The sequence below is a fragment of the Saimiri boliviensis genome, chromosome 4 (assembly GCF_048565385.1).
Source record: "Saimiri boliviensis isolate mSaiBol1 chromosome 4, mSaiBol1.pri, whole genome shotgun sequence".
Taxonomy (NCBI): Eukaryota; Metazoa; Chordata; class Mammalia; order Primates; family Cebidae; genus Saimiri; species Saimiri boliviensis.
This window is the reverse complement of record NC_133452.1, coordinates 162,775,175-162,789,807: the sequence shown is the minus strand read 5'-3', so window position 1 is coordinate 162,789,807 and position 14,633 is coordinate 162,775,175. Positions and strand designations below refer to the sequence as shown.

At 39.1% G+C, this 14,633-nt stretch overlaps 1 protein-coding gene and 1 pseudogene across 7 annotated transcripts in view; both read right to left on the bottom strand.

The window, feature by feature from the left end:
• Nucleotides 1-1,670: 1,670 nt before the first annotated feature.
• LOC141584409 (actin-related protein 6 pseudogene) lies at nt 1,671-9,293 on the bottom strand (annotated as a pseudogene).
• Nucleotides 1,671-14,633, bottom strand: part of GMNN (geminin DNA replication inhibitor) — a 76,250-nt gene continuing 63,287 nt past the window's right edge. For all 7 annotated transcript variants that reach the window (XM_039462718.2, XM_074398531.1, XM_039462717.2 and 4 more), the window contains 3 exons: nt 12,394-12,476; nt 12,009-12,119; nt 1,671-10,696 (listed from right to left, as the gene is read on the bottom strand). In XM_039462718.2, the coding sequence (XP_039318652.2) occupies nt 10,535-10,696; nt 12,009-12,119; nt 12,394-12,476 (356 nt within the window). In that variant the 3' untranslated portion in view covers nt 1,671-10,534. The remainder of the gene's footprint in view (nt 10,697-12,008; nt 12,120-12,393; nt 12,477-14,633) is intronic.

Here is a 14,633-nt window from a genome sequence, read left to right as displayed (position 1 = left end):
GATCTGGTTGCACATAGGGCTGACTGGGAATTAGCACTAGACGGCAGCAGCCGCAACTCCACTGGCACAAAGGTCTGGATGGAGATGGAATGCATGTGTCCAGATGCCTAAAGCCAGCCTACAGTTAGGTAGGCTCTTAGATTTTCATAAAAAGATTGTATTCTGTTTCATCTATTAGATAATCTGTAACAGAGTACCTGCATTCTATGTGTGTTAACTGACCTCACCAAAAGTTTTATTTGAAAAAATACTATTGGCAGAAAAGTGCCTAAGGGATATGTACCTGCTTCTCTGACTGCGCTGGCACCTGCCTCTAGCTTTGGTTGCAACCGTAACATTGAATTAAGTGTTTTCATCGTTCACACACTTGCTTTGACTGAGCTGTGCTTTAGGGTTCGGCCCAGAGGGGGCTATTAAAAAAAAGTCATGTAGATTCATGATCCTCACTTGTAATTGGGATAAGAATGCTGTGGAGGATGCTAATCACATCATTACATGGGGTTTCCTGGAGAAGCAACGGCGGGGAGGGAGTAGTTTTCTCAGACCTTAGAAACAGAAAAGGCTACGTTCTGCTGAGCAACTGTACGTGTCCATTCTTTGTGGTTTCATGAAGTGTGGAATGTGGAGTTTGTCAACTTGAATCCAGTTGATAGGAAGAGACTAAGTGTTGGAAATCCAAAGTTCCATTTAGATACTAAATCACTGTCAGGATTTAGTATGCACTATCATAAAAAGCTTTATTTGAAAAAATAATATTGGCAGAAAAGTGCCTAAGGGATATGTACCTGCTTCTCTGACTACGCTGGCACGTGCCTCTAGCTTTGGTTGCAACCATAATTACCTGACTGATTGACTGATTGTTGAGACAGCGTCTTACTCTGTCACCCAGGCTGGAGTGCAGTGGTGCAATCACAGTTCATGCCACTGAGTTATGAACTTTATCAAGACAGGGGAAATGCAATAGAGAGAGTTTAATACACACAGAGCTGGCTAAATGGGAGATCAGAGTTTTGTTATTACTCAAATCAGCCTCTGAAAATTTGGAGGCATAGATCACACATAACCTTGGAAGTCCTTGGCTCAAGCAATCCTCCTGCCTTAGCCCCTCATGTAGCTAGAATTACATGTGCAAACCACTATGCCCTGCTAATTTCTTTTTCATATGTATATGAAAAGTGTACACACACACACTTTTTTTGTTTGTTTTTGAGACAGAGTCTTGCTCTATCGCCCAGGCTGGAGTGCAATGGCACGTTCTCAGCTCACTGCAACCTCCACCTCCGGGGTTCAAGTGATTCTCCTGCCTCAGCCTCCTGAGCAGCTGGGACTACAGGCAGGTGCCACCACACCCAGCTAATTTTTTGTATTTTTAGTAGAGACAGGGTCTCACCATGTTGGCCAGGATAGTCTCGATCTCCTGAGCTCGTGATCTGCCCGCCTCAGCCTCCCAAAGTGTGGGGATTACAAGCATGAGCCACTGCATCTGGCCCGACACACACACACACACACACACACACACACACACACACACACAAATATTTTAAAACAGAGATTGAGTTTGCTATTTTGCCCAGGCTGTTCTCAAAATCCCAGGCTGAAGCATTCCCTCTTGTCTTAGCCTCCCAAAGTTTTGGGATTACAGGTGTCAGCCACCACATTCAGCCTTTGAGTGCTTTTAAAATTAAGTTTTTATTTCAAAGGAATGCATATCCACAGTTTAAAAAGTCAAATAACATCAGGCCTTTAGTGAGGAACAGCAGTCCCTGAGCCCCCTCCTCATCTGCACTCCCAGAGCTGACCATCTGAATTCCTTCCATTGTTTCTTCTAGTATTTATTTACCTCCATATTTCTAAATGATTGATACACATTGTTAATTCTTGGCTTTTTTATATATTTTAATTTTGGGGATGTTTGTTCTTCCTTCCGGGAAAAGACCGATGGAATCCGGCGCTCCCACACTCCTCTTCCCTACCCCCACCTGCTCTCCTCTTCTCCATCTAATTATGTCGCAATTGTTGATTTAAAAAATAGGATAGCTGGGCACAGTGGTTCACACCTGTAATCGCAGCACTTTGGGAAGGTGAGGGAGGAGGACTGCTTGAGGCTGAGAGTTTGAGACCAGCCTAGGCAACATAGCAAGACAGCTCTATTATAAGTAAATGACTATTTTAAAACCCAGTATGATTAATTCAATATTTTTCATGGCTAAGTCATACAGGATAGTATGATTACATTTCCTTCTTTGTACAATTCTGTTTTCTCTGGACTTTGGTTTTTGCTTAGTTTTCTGAATATCTATCATTGCTTTATTCCCACGCTTTCGTCTAAATGTCTAACATCTCTCAATACCATCATGTATTGAGTAACTGTCAGCCCCAGCCCCACCATCCTCTTGCTCCAATCTGCGACTGCCCTACAGCTAACAAATACAGTATTTTAGGGGTTCCCTTCAACATCCAGGACCCCCCATTACCCTTCTCATCTTGAAGCCTCTGCTTCCTGTATACCATCTCTTCCCTTTTCCTGGACCATTCCAACATCTGAATTTGAAAATTTTTCAGTAGTTTCCTGAGAAAGAATGAAGAGGAAGTACATATCTTAAGTATTTGCATGCCCAATGATGTCTTTATACTTCACTTGATTAACAGTTTGACTTCAGCCTGTCCCTGAACCAAGAGAAGCAGCTGAGAACATCAGTGCTCTGTGCAAGCCCTCACTCCCCAGAGGAAGAAGGGAAGAGCTGAGGCAAGCACATGAGGTTTTTGCTTCCCAAAGTCACCGATCAGGAGAGTCACTCATCTCCACTAAAACCAGGAGTGTTGCAGCTACTGGAGCTTCCTACTCCAGGAAGACATTAGATATGGAAAAGAAGCACATACGCTCACACCTGTATTCCCAGCACTTTGGGAAGCCAAGGCAGGCGGATCATGAGGTCAGGAGTTAGAGACTGGTCTGGCCAACATGGTGAAACCCCATCTCTACTAAAAATACAGAAATTAGCCGGGTGTGGTGGTACGTGCCTGTAGGCCAGCTACTCGGGAGGCGGAGGCAGGTGAATCGTTTGAACCCAGGAGGGGGAGGTTGCAGTGATCTGCGATTGTGCCACTGTACTCCAGCCTGGGCGACAGAGTGAGACTCCGTCTCAAAAATAAATAAATGAATAACAAATAAATAGGCATATACACAACCAATTAAAATGTGTAAATTCATGTATGGATAAAAAGAAAAGAAGCAGCTTCCTCTGTATCTTTCCAGGGGTATTCTATCTATATGCAAGAAAATAATACAAATATCCCTTTCTTCATCCTTGTTTTAACACATAATAGCATTCTATACATACATAATTTCAGACTTGATTCTACATCTTAAAGAGTTTCTTTTCTACTGCTTTAGAGTAGAATGAGATCATTGTATGACTGTACTATACAGCTGACCCTTGAACAGCATGGGTTTGAACTGCTCAGGTCCACTTACACGGAGATTTCATTCTGCCTCTGCCACCCCTGAGGCAGCAAGACCTCCTCCTCTTCAGCCTACTCAGTGTGAAGATGATGAGGATGAAGACCCTTATGATGAACCACTTCTGCTTAACGCATAGTAAAAAATATTTTCTCTTCTTTATGATCTGCTTATAAAATTCTTTTCTCTACCTTACTTTACTGTAAGAACACAGTGTGTAATATATACAACATATAAAATGTATGTTAAACAACTGTTTATATTATCAGCAAGGCTTCCAGTCAACATTAGGCTAATTAAGTTTTGAGAGTAAAAAATAAATTATATGTAAGGACAAGCATAGTGTCGTGCCTGTAATCCCAGCTACCTGTTAAGACTGAAGCAGGAGTATCACTTGAGCCTAGCGTGAAAAACATAAGGCCTTGTCTCAAATTAAAGAAATAATTTCAGCCAGGTGGGGTGGGGCTCACATCTGTAATCCCAACACTTTGGGAGGCCTAGATGGGAGGATTACTGGAATCTAGGAATTCGAGACCAGCCTGGGCAACATAGTAAGATATCTCTACAAAAAATAAACAAAATTAGCCAGGTGTAGTGGTGTGTACCTATAGTCCCAGCTACTTGGGAGGCTGTGGCAGGCGAATTGCTTGCACCTAGAAGGCAGAGGTTGTAGTGAACCTAAATCATGCCACTGCACTCCAGGTGGCAGAGTTGAGACCCTGTCACCAATAATTTCGAAAAAGAAAATTTATCTGGGCCAGGTGTAGTGTCTCAGGCCTGTAATCCCAGCACTGTGGGAGGCCAAGGTAGGCAGATCACCTGAGTCCAGGAGTTTGAGATCAGCCTGGCCAACATGGTGAAACCCTCTCTCTACTAAAAATATAAAAATTAGCCAGACACGGTGGTGTGTGCCTGTAATCCCAGCTACTCAAGAGGCTGAGGCAGGAGAATTCGTTGAACCCGGGAGGTGGAGGTTGCAGTGATCTAAGATTGCGCCGATGAATGCCAGCCTGGGCGAAAGAGCCAGACTCTGCCTCATGAAAAGAAAAAGAAATTATCTAAATGTTAAAAGCGTAAGATTGCCAAAAAAAAAAAGGGAAATTTTATATGTGGATTTTCAACTGTATAGGTGTTGGCTTCCCTAATGCCTGCCTTGTTCAAGGGCGAATTGTAATTTATATAACCAGTCCTATACTGATGAACATTTAGGTTATTTCCAGTATTTTGATAGTTCAAAGCTGTAATTAGTAACCTTAAATATGTGCCATCTCGTATGTGTGAGTATACCTGTTGGGTAAGTTTCTAGAAATGGAATTGCTTGGCCAGACTTACACCTTTTGCTTTTGTTTCATTCCGTTCGCTGCATTCTCACTTTTGCCGCACCTTCTGCTGACTCTGGCTTTTGTTGGAGTGGGATTATGTTATTTACAGCTTACGGTCATGTTAATAAGGTTTGGGAAAGACAGAAATGAGATGGCTCTGTTCAATTAACATATTTAACCAGAAATTGCTGAAGGCCTCTCTGTGACAGTGTTTAGAGAAATTTGGGTTAACGTTTTATCTACAGATTAGCTTATAAGGTAGTCTAATAATATGTTCTATTCAAATTCTTTTTCGGTCTCCGGAATGCCTGTAAGTTGAACGGGTTAAGATACTAGGTTCAGACTTGAGGTCCCAAGGAGCTCAGATAGGTATACACCAATTCCTAGCCTTCTTGGTTGACCTAACAATCTAATTAGTTACAACCTAAAAGTCAACTGAAACATCTTGATGGGTGGGGGATAGGCAAGGAAGTTTTCTAAACAAACCAAAAATAGAAGGAAGGGCCCTAAGGCAGTGTGAAGGATGTTTGTTGCTTTTTGGCTCACTAGAATGTATTCCTTCTTCTAATGACACTTCAGTTAATTTGGATGAGAGCCTACCCATGGTGGAGTCTTAAAATTCATTTCTAGCTGCTCTTGGATTTGCTTTTCTCTTTCCTTCCCATAATTACCCTTTATTTGGTCTTATTGCATCCACCTCCAAAAGAATTGAAAATAATTGGGGTCCATCCTTTTCTAGCTCTTCACCTTGAAACAAATTCCAAACCTTCACCATTACGCATTATGTTAAGCATGTGTACAGCACAGCTTCTTTCAGGTTAAAATCTTCTTTCCCTAGCTTACCAAGGGTTTTTACCAGAAAGCGTGTTCAATTTTGTCAATGCTGTTTCACCATCTATTAAGATGATATGTTTTTTCCCCTTTAATACAAAGAACTTCATGTTTACTAATATCGTAGCAGTCTTGCATTCCTGAGATAAACCCCAACTTGGTCATCGTTTTATCTTTTAGTAGATTATACTTGCCATTTTATTTGAGTTTTTAATTGATATTACGAGGGCTTTAGATTACCCCACTCTAGCCTTATGGTCCATCCTCATCATCATTTTTTTTTTTGAGACAAGGTTTCACTGTTGTTCCCCAGTCTGGAGTACAAAGGTGCAATCTTGGTTCACTGCAACCTCTACCTCCGGGATTCAAGCAATTCTCCTGCCTCAGCTTCCCAAGTAGCTGGGATTACAGGCACCAACCACCACACCTAGCTAATTTTATAGTTTTAGTAGAGACAGGGTTTCACCATGTTGGTCAGGCTGGTCTTGAACTCCTGACCTCAGTTGATCCACCAGCCCTGGCCTCCCAAAGTGCTGAAATTACAGGCACCAGACTGGTCCATCCTCAATATCTTGATATGTTATGCTAGCCTTGTAAAACATACTGACAAATTAGTTGTCTAATCCAGGCTTCACGCATACTGTTTTTCCAACTGATTCTCATCCACTTGCCATTTCCTTAAGGAAGCTCGATTGCATCTCATTAAATCAACTTCAAAGAACTTGTTCTAACTGTCCGGGCTTGATTAACTCCCTCACCCCTACTCCAAGAAATTTTCATTGACTTTTTTTTTTTTTTTTTTTTTTTTTTTGAGACAGAGCCTCACTCTGTCACCCAGGCTGGAGGGCAGTGGTGCAATCTAGGCTCACTGCAACCTCTGCCTCCCAGATTCAAGATTCTTGTGCCTCAGCCTCCTGAAGACCTGGGGCTACAGGTGTGTGCCATCATGCCCAGCTAATCTTTGTATTTTTAGTAGACACAGTGTTCTGCCATGTCAGCCAGGCTGGTCTCAAACTCCTGGCCTCAAGTGATCTGCCTACCTCGGCCTCCCAAAGTGCAGGATTACAGGCGTAAGCCATCACATCCAGCTATTATACTTAATATTTGATACCTAACTAAAAATGAGACTCATCTTCCACAGGAAATTCCTACAAATTCTCCATCACTAGCATCAGTTTCCAGACTAGAAGCTTAAAATACATCCCCCAATCACCCCCTACACGACCTCTAAGCAACTACTAATCTCCTTTCTCATTATACTTTGTATTTTTGTAATTTTAAATAAATGAAAGCATACAGTATGTATGTACCTGGCTTCTTTCACACACTGAGATTCATCCATTTTCTGTTCCTTTTATCGCTATAGAATTCCATTAAATGGTTCTACCATAATGTATCCACTCAGTTACCAATGGATATTTTGGCTATTACAAATAAAGCTATGAAAATGTATGAACTAGTCTTCATGTGGACATATGCTTTTGTTTCTCTTGGGTCAATACCCAGGGGTGGCATGGCTGAGTCATATAAAACACGTGTAACTTCTGAGGAATGGTTCAATTTCTCTACAGCAGTTGTTGCATTTAACATTGCCACCACCATTGCGGGTTTCAGATGCTTCACACCCTCAACACTCAATATAGTTGTTTTCATTTTTCCAAATTGAAACAATTCTGATAGTATACAGCAGTACCTGGTTGTCATTTAATTTGCACTTGCTTAATAACTAGACGTTGAGCATGCACTTACTTGCCATCTCATATACGAAGTGTGCAAATCTTTTCCCCATTTAAAAAATTAAGTCGTCTAGTATTGAGATGTAAGAGTTCTTTACAGATACAAATCCTTTGTTGGCTCCTTCTTCAAGTACATTCCCCGTCTGCTCTTGCCTTTTCATTCGTCTTTCAAAAGGTTTCCAAAATCTACAAAGTTTATGCTTTTTTGTGTGTCCTATTTGAGAACTCTTTGCCAAACCCAAAGTCACGAAGAACTTTCCTATATATACTTCTAGAAGTTTTATGATTTTAGCAACTACATTAGTTTTGTTTTTTTTTTTAACCAAGAAAACTTTATTAGCTTTAGTCTCCACTCTTTTAAATGTGCTCTAGGTACAAAATAAACATTACATACGTGTAAGATCAGTCTTTCCAACTTTAGAATGTATAAATAAGGATGACAATTTTTAAATACTTCAGTCACAATCACACAAAACTACCTTCTAAGGAAATACCAGTGAGGCAGTTAAATTTGTGCTTTCAGCTCTGAAGAATTAAAATGAATTCATCCTTTCTGCTTTTAATGAAAAATAATACATATCCTTGGAAACAGCATAAGCACTGTTATAGCAGTCTAGCTCCTAAATGAAAATGTGGACTGAGTTACAGTTTACTGTAATAACTTAGGAAGCCTTTGAAAATTAGCAATGGATCAAAGTATTTACATAAATTCTAGGCTTTTTCTTAGGATGAAAGGTAACACAGTTCCTTAACCTCTTTTCAAAGACTCTTTTCAAAATTAAACCTTACGGTCACAACTAGTCAAGATTTTCATTCAAAAATGTTGCTTAAATATCAAATTTCTCTTCAGAGATGCTATATCCACTTTCTTCATAATCTTCTCATTACCACCGTACCTTCAAAATCATCATTCTCTGATATCAATTTTCCACCTTCCCAGACACAAGTAATAGGGTTTTCAGGCAGAATAGAAACATCATAATCTGTTAGAGTAAGACATCAAACTTCTGAGTAAACCCAATACCTAAATCCTGGGAAAAGGAAGTTTCCTCCTGTCAAGACAATGTTCTTAAAAAAATTCAGCTGCATTTCTTCAGGTAGATTCTGAATTGAATAGACATTACCTTCTGGAATTCCCATTTCTTGAATGCCTGTATCAGAAGGATTAAAGAGTATTTCTGGAACAGCAAATCTCTCATTGGCCAGATGAAGAATTTGTTTCCCAAATTTATATTTTCCACTCAATACCATCTCTTCCCTTGGCTCACAAAAGCCCTTTTTAATTGTACGGAAGTCAGGCAAGACAGAGTCTATCATTTCTGTGTTTTCTTCTCCTTTCAACTTTGCAATATCCATGTCTCTATCAAAAATCCTGACACATAATATACATCTTCTTTCACTTGATTAATCACGTGTTTCATCCATACCACGTAGCTACGAATAACTGCTTTTTTCTTTTTGCTTCTACAATAAGGAACTATATGTGTAAAGCAATATCCATTATCAACAATGATACAGCATAATTCATAAGGATTACCTCGGAAATATCTATGTGCACTGAGAGACCCAGCACCTACTTTTAATACTGCTTGGAACTGGTATTCTTCAAATAGAATTCCGTTCATTGATTCTTGAAGTATGGTTCAGTGATAATATTAGTATCTAAAAAATCAACTCTAATTTGTTACCTGATACATTTCTTTTCCAAAAAGGTAATCTCAAACTTGTCTTTGAATATCCCAATTCACCAAGAGGCCCTTTCGAAAAGGAAGGATGTAGAAGAGTCCAAAAAGGATCTTTAATTTCATCTGTCTGGTTCGCAGTAACAGTTTTAAGGCATACTGTTTTTGACCAGAACTGACAATTAGGAATAACCAACACATTTTCATGGCTGTAACCAATTCTGGTGTTGTAAGCTCCGTTATCCAGCACTAAGGTCGCCATCTCAGCACCAACCACACCGCAGCCGCCATTGTTTTCCCTTTCCAACCCTTCTGCTCCTACATTAGTTTTTAAATTCCCTTCAATTCCCTCTCCCTTTGCTCCTCACCATCAAATCCTGGCATGTTACAGAAATACTATTTGCCAAGCCATCCTATTCTACTTATCTGTTTTCTTTCTTAAGCATTCCAGAGGCCTCTCAGCTGATTCTCCTCTTGCCCCAATCCAGAATATTCTTCAATTCCTTTTTTAAAATTAAGTTACCTATTTTTTAATTAAATCTTTAGGCTAGTGACCCACACTTGAAACATACAGAGCCACACTAACATCAATTGCCACTAGCTTCCTGTAGTGACTTAAAGTTCTATCATTTTTAGCTACTCCTGTTTTGTTTTGTTTTTTTCCATTCAACTTTTACCCATTCTCCACTTTGTTTCTCTAGGACAGGCGTCCCCAAACTTTTTACACAGGGGGCCAGTTCACTGTCCCTCAGACCGTTGGAGGGCCGCCACATACTGTGCTCCTCTCACTGAGCACCAATGAAAGAGGTGCCCCTTCCTGAAGTGCAGCAGGGGGAGGTGGGGGGCAGATAAATGGCCTCAGGGGCGGCCCGCGGGCCGTAGTTTGGGGACGCCTGCTCTAGGATTATCACCATCACCCATCATTTTAAGCTTCCAAGAAGAGTCTGACCCTGCCAGCCAGTTGAGCCTCATGCTGGCTAATCACATTCTCTTGAAAAGCTTTTGGAAAACAGATTCTCATGCTCCCATTCCAAAAGCTACTTGTTATTACCAACAGTGCCTACAGTAAGCTTGAGGTACAACCAAGTTTCAGGTTAAAGCCTCAGCTAACTCAGTCTAAATACTGTTAAGTTCATTTTCTCCTTGTTTCCTCCAAGGTAGTCAGCAATTGAACAGAAAGAGAACAACATAAAAGCATAGAAATAGACAAATTTTCTACACAGACTCCTTGTATTATTCTAAGTTGTACACATGTTCAACAGGAGTTTGAAGTTTATTTAGTCATATGCATGTCATGCCTGACAACTGAGAAAATCCTATTTACATAAAGCATCGTAAATTAAAAATACATAGTATTTGTACTTTAATACAATAGGGTCCCAGGATTCAAACAAGGAAGCTTGATTCCAGAGTTCGCATTAGGTAGTTATGTACTCTGCTACAAAGAACTAGTGGAGGTAAACTTTGGCAGTAAAATTCTCAACAGTCAAATAATAATGCATTTCATATACAGGGCTTTGCATCTGTAGAGGAAGATACAATTTCTTCAGCACAAGTGCCAATTTCTGAGTCTTCCACTTCAAAATCCTCACCAGTTTCTTCTTCAGAATCAAATTCCTGACTATCCAGTGATTCCAAGTTATCCAGAGGTTCACCATTCAGTCTCTTTTAAAGAATAAACCAGTATAATTTATTGTAAAAATGTTAAAACCTAAGTTGATCAGCATACTGATATAGCTGCAATGAGATTGTTTTCATCTTGCCCCTCAATAAATTCACTTATATACAGGGTTATATCAAAGTCTCTACCATGCTAGATCACAGTCAGCAATGTCGAAGTGTTTAATAATTTGCCTTTTTTTTTAAGCACTGAAATGATTTCAGAGTATAATTTAAAACAGTTACTTCCCCAAGCAGCTGCAGGAACAACTAGGTGTTCTACATTTCCAGTCAGCTGTAGACCAATACTTTTAAGGCAGTTAAGAGAACTATTATACTATTTCCAAATGAAAATTTCAAACATGAATTCTATCATGGATCTCAAATGTAAGGTAACAATTCAGCTATATGAAAAGTTTTGATTTCAAATACTTTCTTCCTATCAGCAAGACAAACTTTTTGCAAACATGAATACATAAATCTTAAAACCTTTTTTTTTTTTTTGAGATGGAGTTTCACTCGTTACCCAGGCTGGAGTGAAATGGCGCGATCTCAGCTCACTGCAACCTCCGCCTACTGGGTTCAGGCAATTCTCCTGCCTCAGCCTCCTGAGTAGCTGGGACTACAGGCACGCGCCACCATGCCCAGCTAATTTTTTGTATTTTGAGTAGAGACGGGGTTTCACCATGTTGACCAGGATGGTCTCAATCTCATGACCTGGCGATCCACCCGACTCAGCCTCCCAATGTGCTGGGATTACAGGTTTGAGCCACCGCACCCGGCCTCTTAAAACCTTTTTAAGGGCAGGTATGGTAAAACAATAGTCATCAGGCTAATTCTTACAAACACATTAGCCTCTTACAAAATTATTTAGTCAGATAAAACCACCAAACTTATTTAGTGGACAAATTCACAATTTTATAAATGACAGTCATGTCAAGCTGGCATTAAAACTACCTAAAAATGTGTCAACTATTAAATAATTTTCTGTATTTTCCAGGCATAAGTTAATTGCTTTTACCGAACTTTTATTCTCTGCAAGTACTCCTTGCAACTGTCCATGTATTACAGCTCATTTAATTCTCATAACAAGCCTATCAAGTGGTCACCATCACTCTCACTTTATAGATGAGGAAAATGAAGCCCTGACAGGATAAACCCACTCTACCCAAACTTAATGGTGCCAGGAAGAAAATTAAGTCTCAAATCCAGGAAATCTGATTCCAGAGCCCAAACCCTTCAATGTGATCACACTATACTCCCTCAACTTTACAGAAAAACACATAAATGTGAACCAGGTAACTGTTACATTACCTACCTCTATTAGCTCTGCCATATACTGTACATGTTCTGCTACTTCTGCCAACTCTTTATTCTCCTTTTTCAGGCGGGCGATTTCATTGTCCTTTTGTTCAATTTCTTTATGAAGCTATATTACATAAATAAAGTTCAGTATTCTATAGATTTGCTATGCTATAAATCAAATTGCAGGCCTACAAGTATGTAACGTGGAAGAGATGCAGCATAGATCTGACTCTCAACAGGATTCATTTTGTATGATAATTCCATCAAGAGCTGCCTTTTTATTTAAACTTTTCTTAAGCCAGTATTACAGCTAGTTTATATTGCTCTAATATGCTAAGCAGCAAGAGTAAAACAATCCTGGAATTTAAAAAAAGATACGAATTATACTCAATACATACTTTTTCATTTTCCTTAAGTGCTTCATACAGCGCCTTCCTTCGTTTTTCTGCCACTTCTTTCCAATATTGAGAAGATGGATTTTCTAAAATAATGTTTTACATATAACTTTAAAAAAATCATTACTGTCAAATCCCAGTAATTTCTCCTGTTTCAAAAAAATTTCCAATCTTAGTACGGCCCATATTGTTTAGTAATATTCATTTTCAAAAGATTAAAGTTAGAAAATAAATCAGTATTACTCTATTTTCCCCAACATTTCAAAGATTTCAGTCCTTCAGAAGAATTACAACAAAAGTACAATAGGTATATATCTTCCAAGTAGATTATTAAAAATTTTTGCAACACATTTTTTGTGAGGTTGTAACTTTTTATTTAATGTTGGCATTTTTACAAAATACAGATCAATTTTGTACAGTCCTTAATTTTTTATTTGTCTCCATGATCAGATTCAAACTAAACATTTTTGGCAGGAATACCACATAAGTATGTTGTATCCTCAGTGTACCATCAAGAAGCACACGCCAACTTGTCATGATACTGGAGATGTTAAATTTGATCATTTGGTTAAGATGCTATCCACCATACTTCTGCCTTATAAAGAAAACGTTTTCCCTTGGTAATTAACTAATGATCTGTAGAGTAAAATATTTGAGACCGTGTCAATATCCTGTCCGCCAACAACTTTTTACTGTTTAATTGAAATGTAATTCCACTGATGATTGACATTTCTGGCTTGTATCTACTACTTCCACGGTGGATGGAAAACTGATTTTTCAGTTATGAAATTCTTTCTACATGAACTAGTTAGCATTATTCCGTAAATAAAAACTTTTCCTACCCGAATTTCAAAGAAAATTTATCAGTATGTCTTTTTTTCCTCATATGTATTATAAAAGGACTCATATGTCCTTTTTTCCTCAATGTATTATAATCCATTCTTGTCATTATTCATTTTGATGCTCAAATTTTTTCAACTGCAGTCCTTGAGAATCCTTCCAAGATGATGTGTGTTCTTTCAACGTGTCCACCCATTTCTGAGTACTTCCTTATTTTCTGTCACAAGATAATCCATGATCACCTAAAGTTTCCCTGCCCCTGACCTGGAATCAGCAATTTCTCCAAGGAACTTTAGTCAAGAATAGTGTTTACAAACCAAGAACTAGATACAGGGTGTGCTCCTTGCTACAGAAGTGTAGTTTGTTTCTACTTATTTAGGGGCAGTGCTAGGAAATGTAATACTCTGTAAAAAACAATCAGTTTATACTGATATCCCCAATTCCAATGTAACAACATAATTCTTCCTTTCCTTCTCCCATTTCATACTTGTACTTCCATTTACCACATTATGAACCTGGCTCCCAACAGCACCAACATGTTACTCACTTGTTCAATCCTAAAATATAACTTTTTTTTTTTTTTTCAAAATTACAACAGTACCACTGCCAACAAATATAATAAAGTTCAAACAACAAATGTAACAAAGTTCAGGATTTCTTTGCAGTTCTTTCAATTCTTACCATATATCCCACTGAGGGTTACACAGATAATGTTTTTCACCTGTGGTTATATTAGCAATATAACATATCGTTATTTGTTCTGATATTTAACTTTAGCAGTTTATTTTAGCCAATCGGTGATTTAATTTTAACCTAATCAATATGTAAGTGTCACAAATCCTGCTCTTTAATCTATACGGTTTTTGTTTTTTGAGATAGAGTTTCACTCCGTTGCCAGGCGCCAGGCTGGAGTGCAGTGGCCGATCTCGGCTCACTGCAACGTCCGCCTCCCAGGTTCAAGCAATTTTCCTGCCTCAGCCTACCAAGCAGCTGGGACTACACGCGTGCACCATCACGCCCAGCTAATTTGGGTATTTTTTTAGTAGAGATGGGTTTTTTTACCATGTAGGCCAAGATGGTCTCAATCTCTTGACCTCGTGATCCACCTGCCTTGGCCTCCCAAAGTGCTGGGATTATAGGCATGAGCCACTTTTCCAGCCTATTCATCCACATTTTTACTGGTTTCTTTATGCCACACTCTCCTGGAATATTCAAATTCCTTTCATACCTCAAACTCATCCTCTAAACGTTGTTCTTCTAAAAAGTCTACTTCCAAGTCTTATAAACCCCCTACAAGGCAATTCAATATCAGAGCTGTCATATTAATAACTATCCTTTCCCAACTTTTTTCTTCTTCAGAGAATGGATCTTGACCTGTCACCCAGGCTGGAATGCAGTGGCAC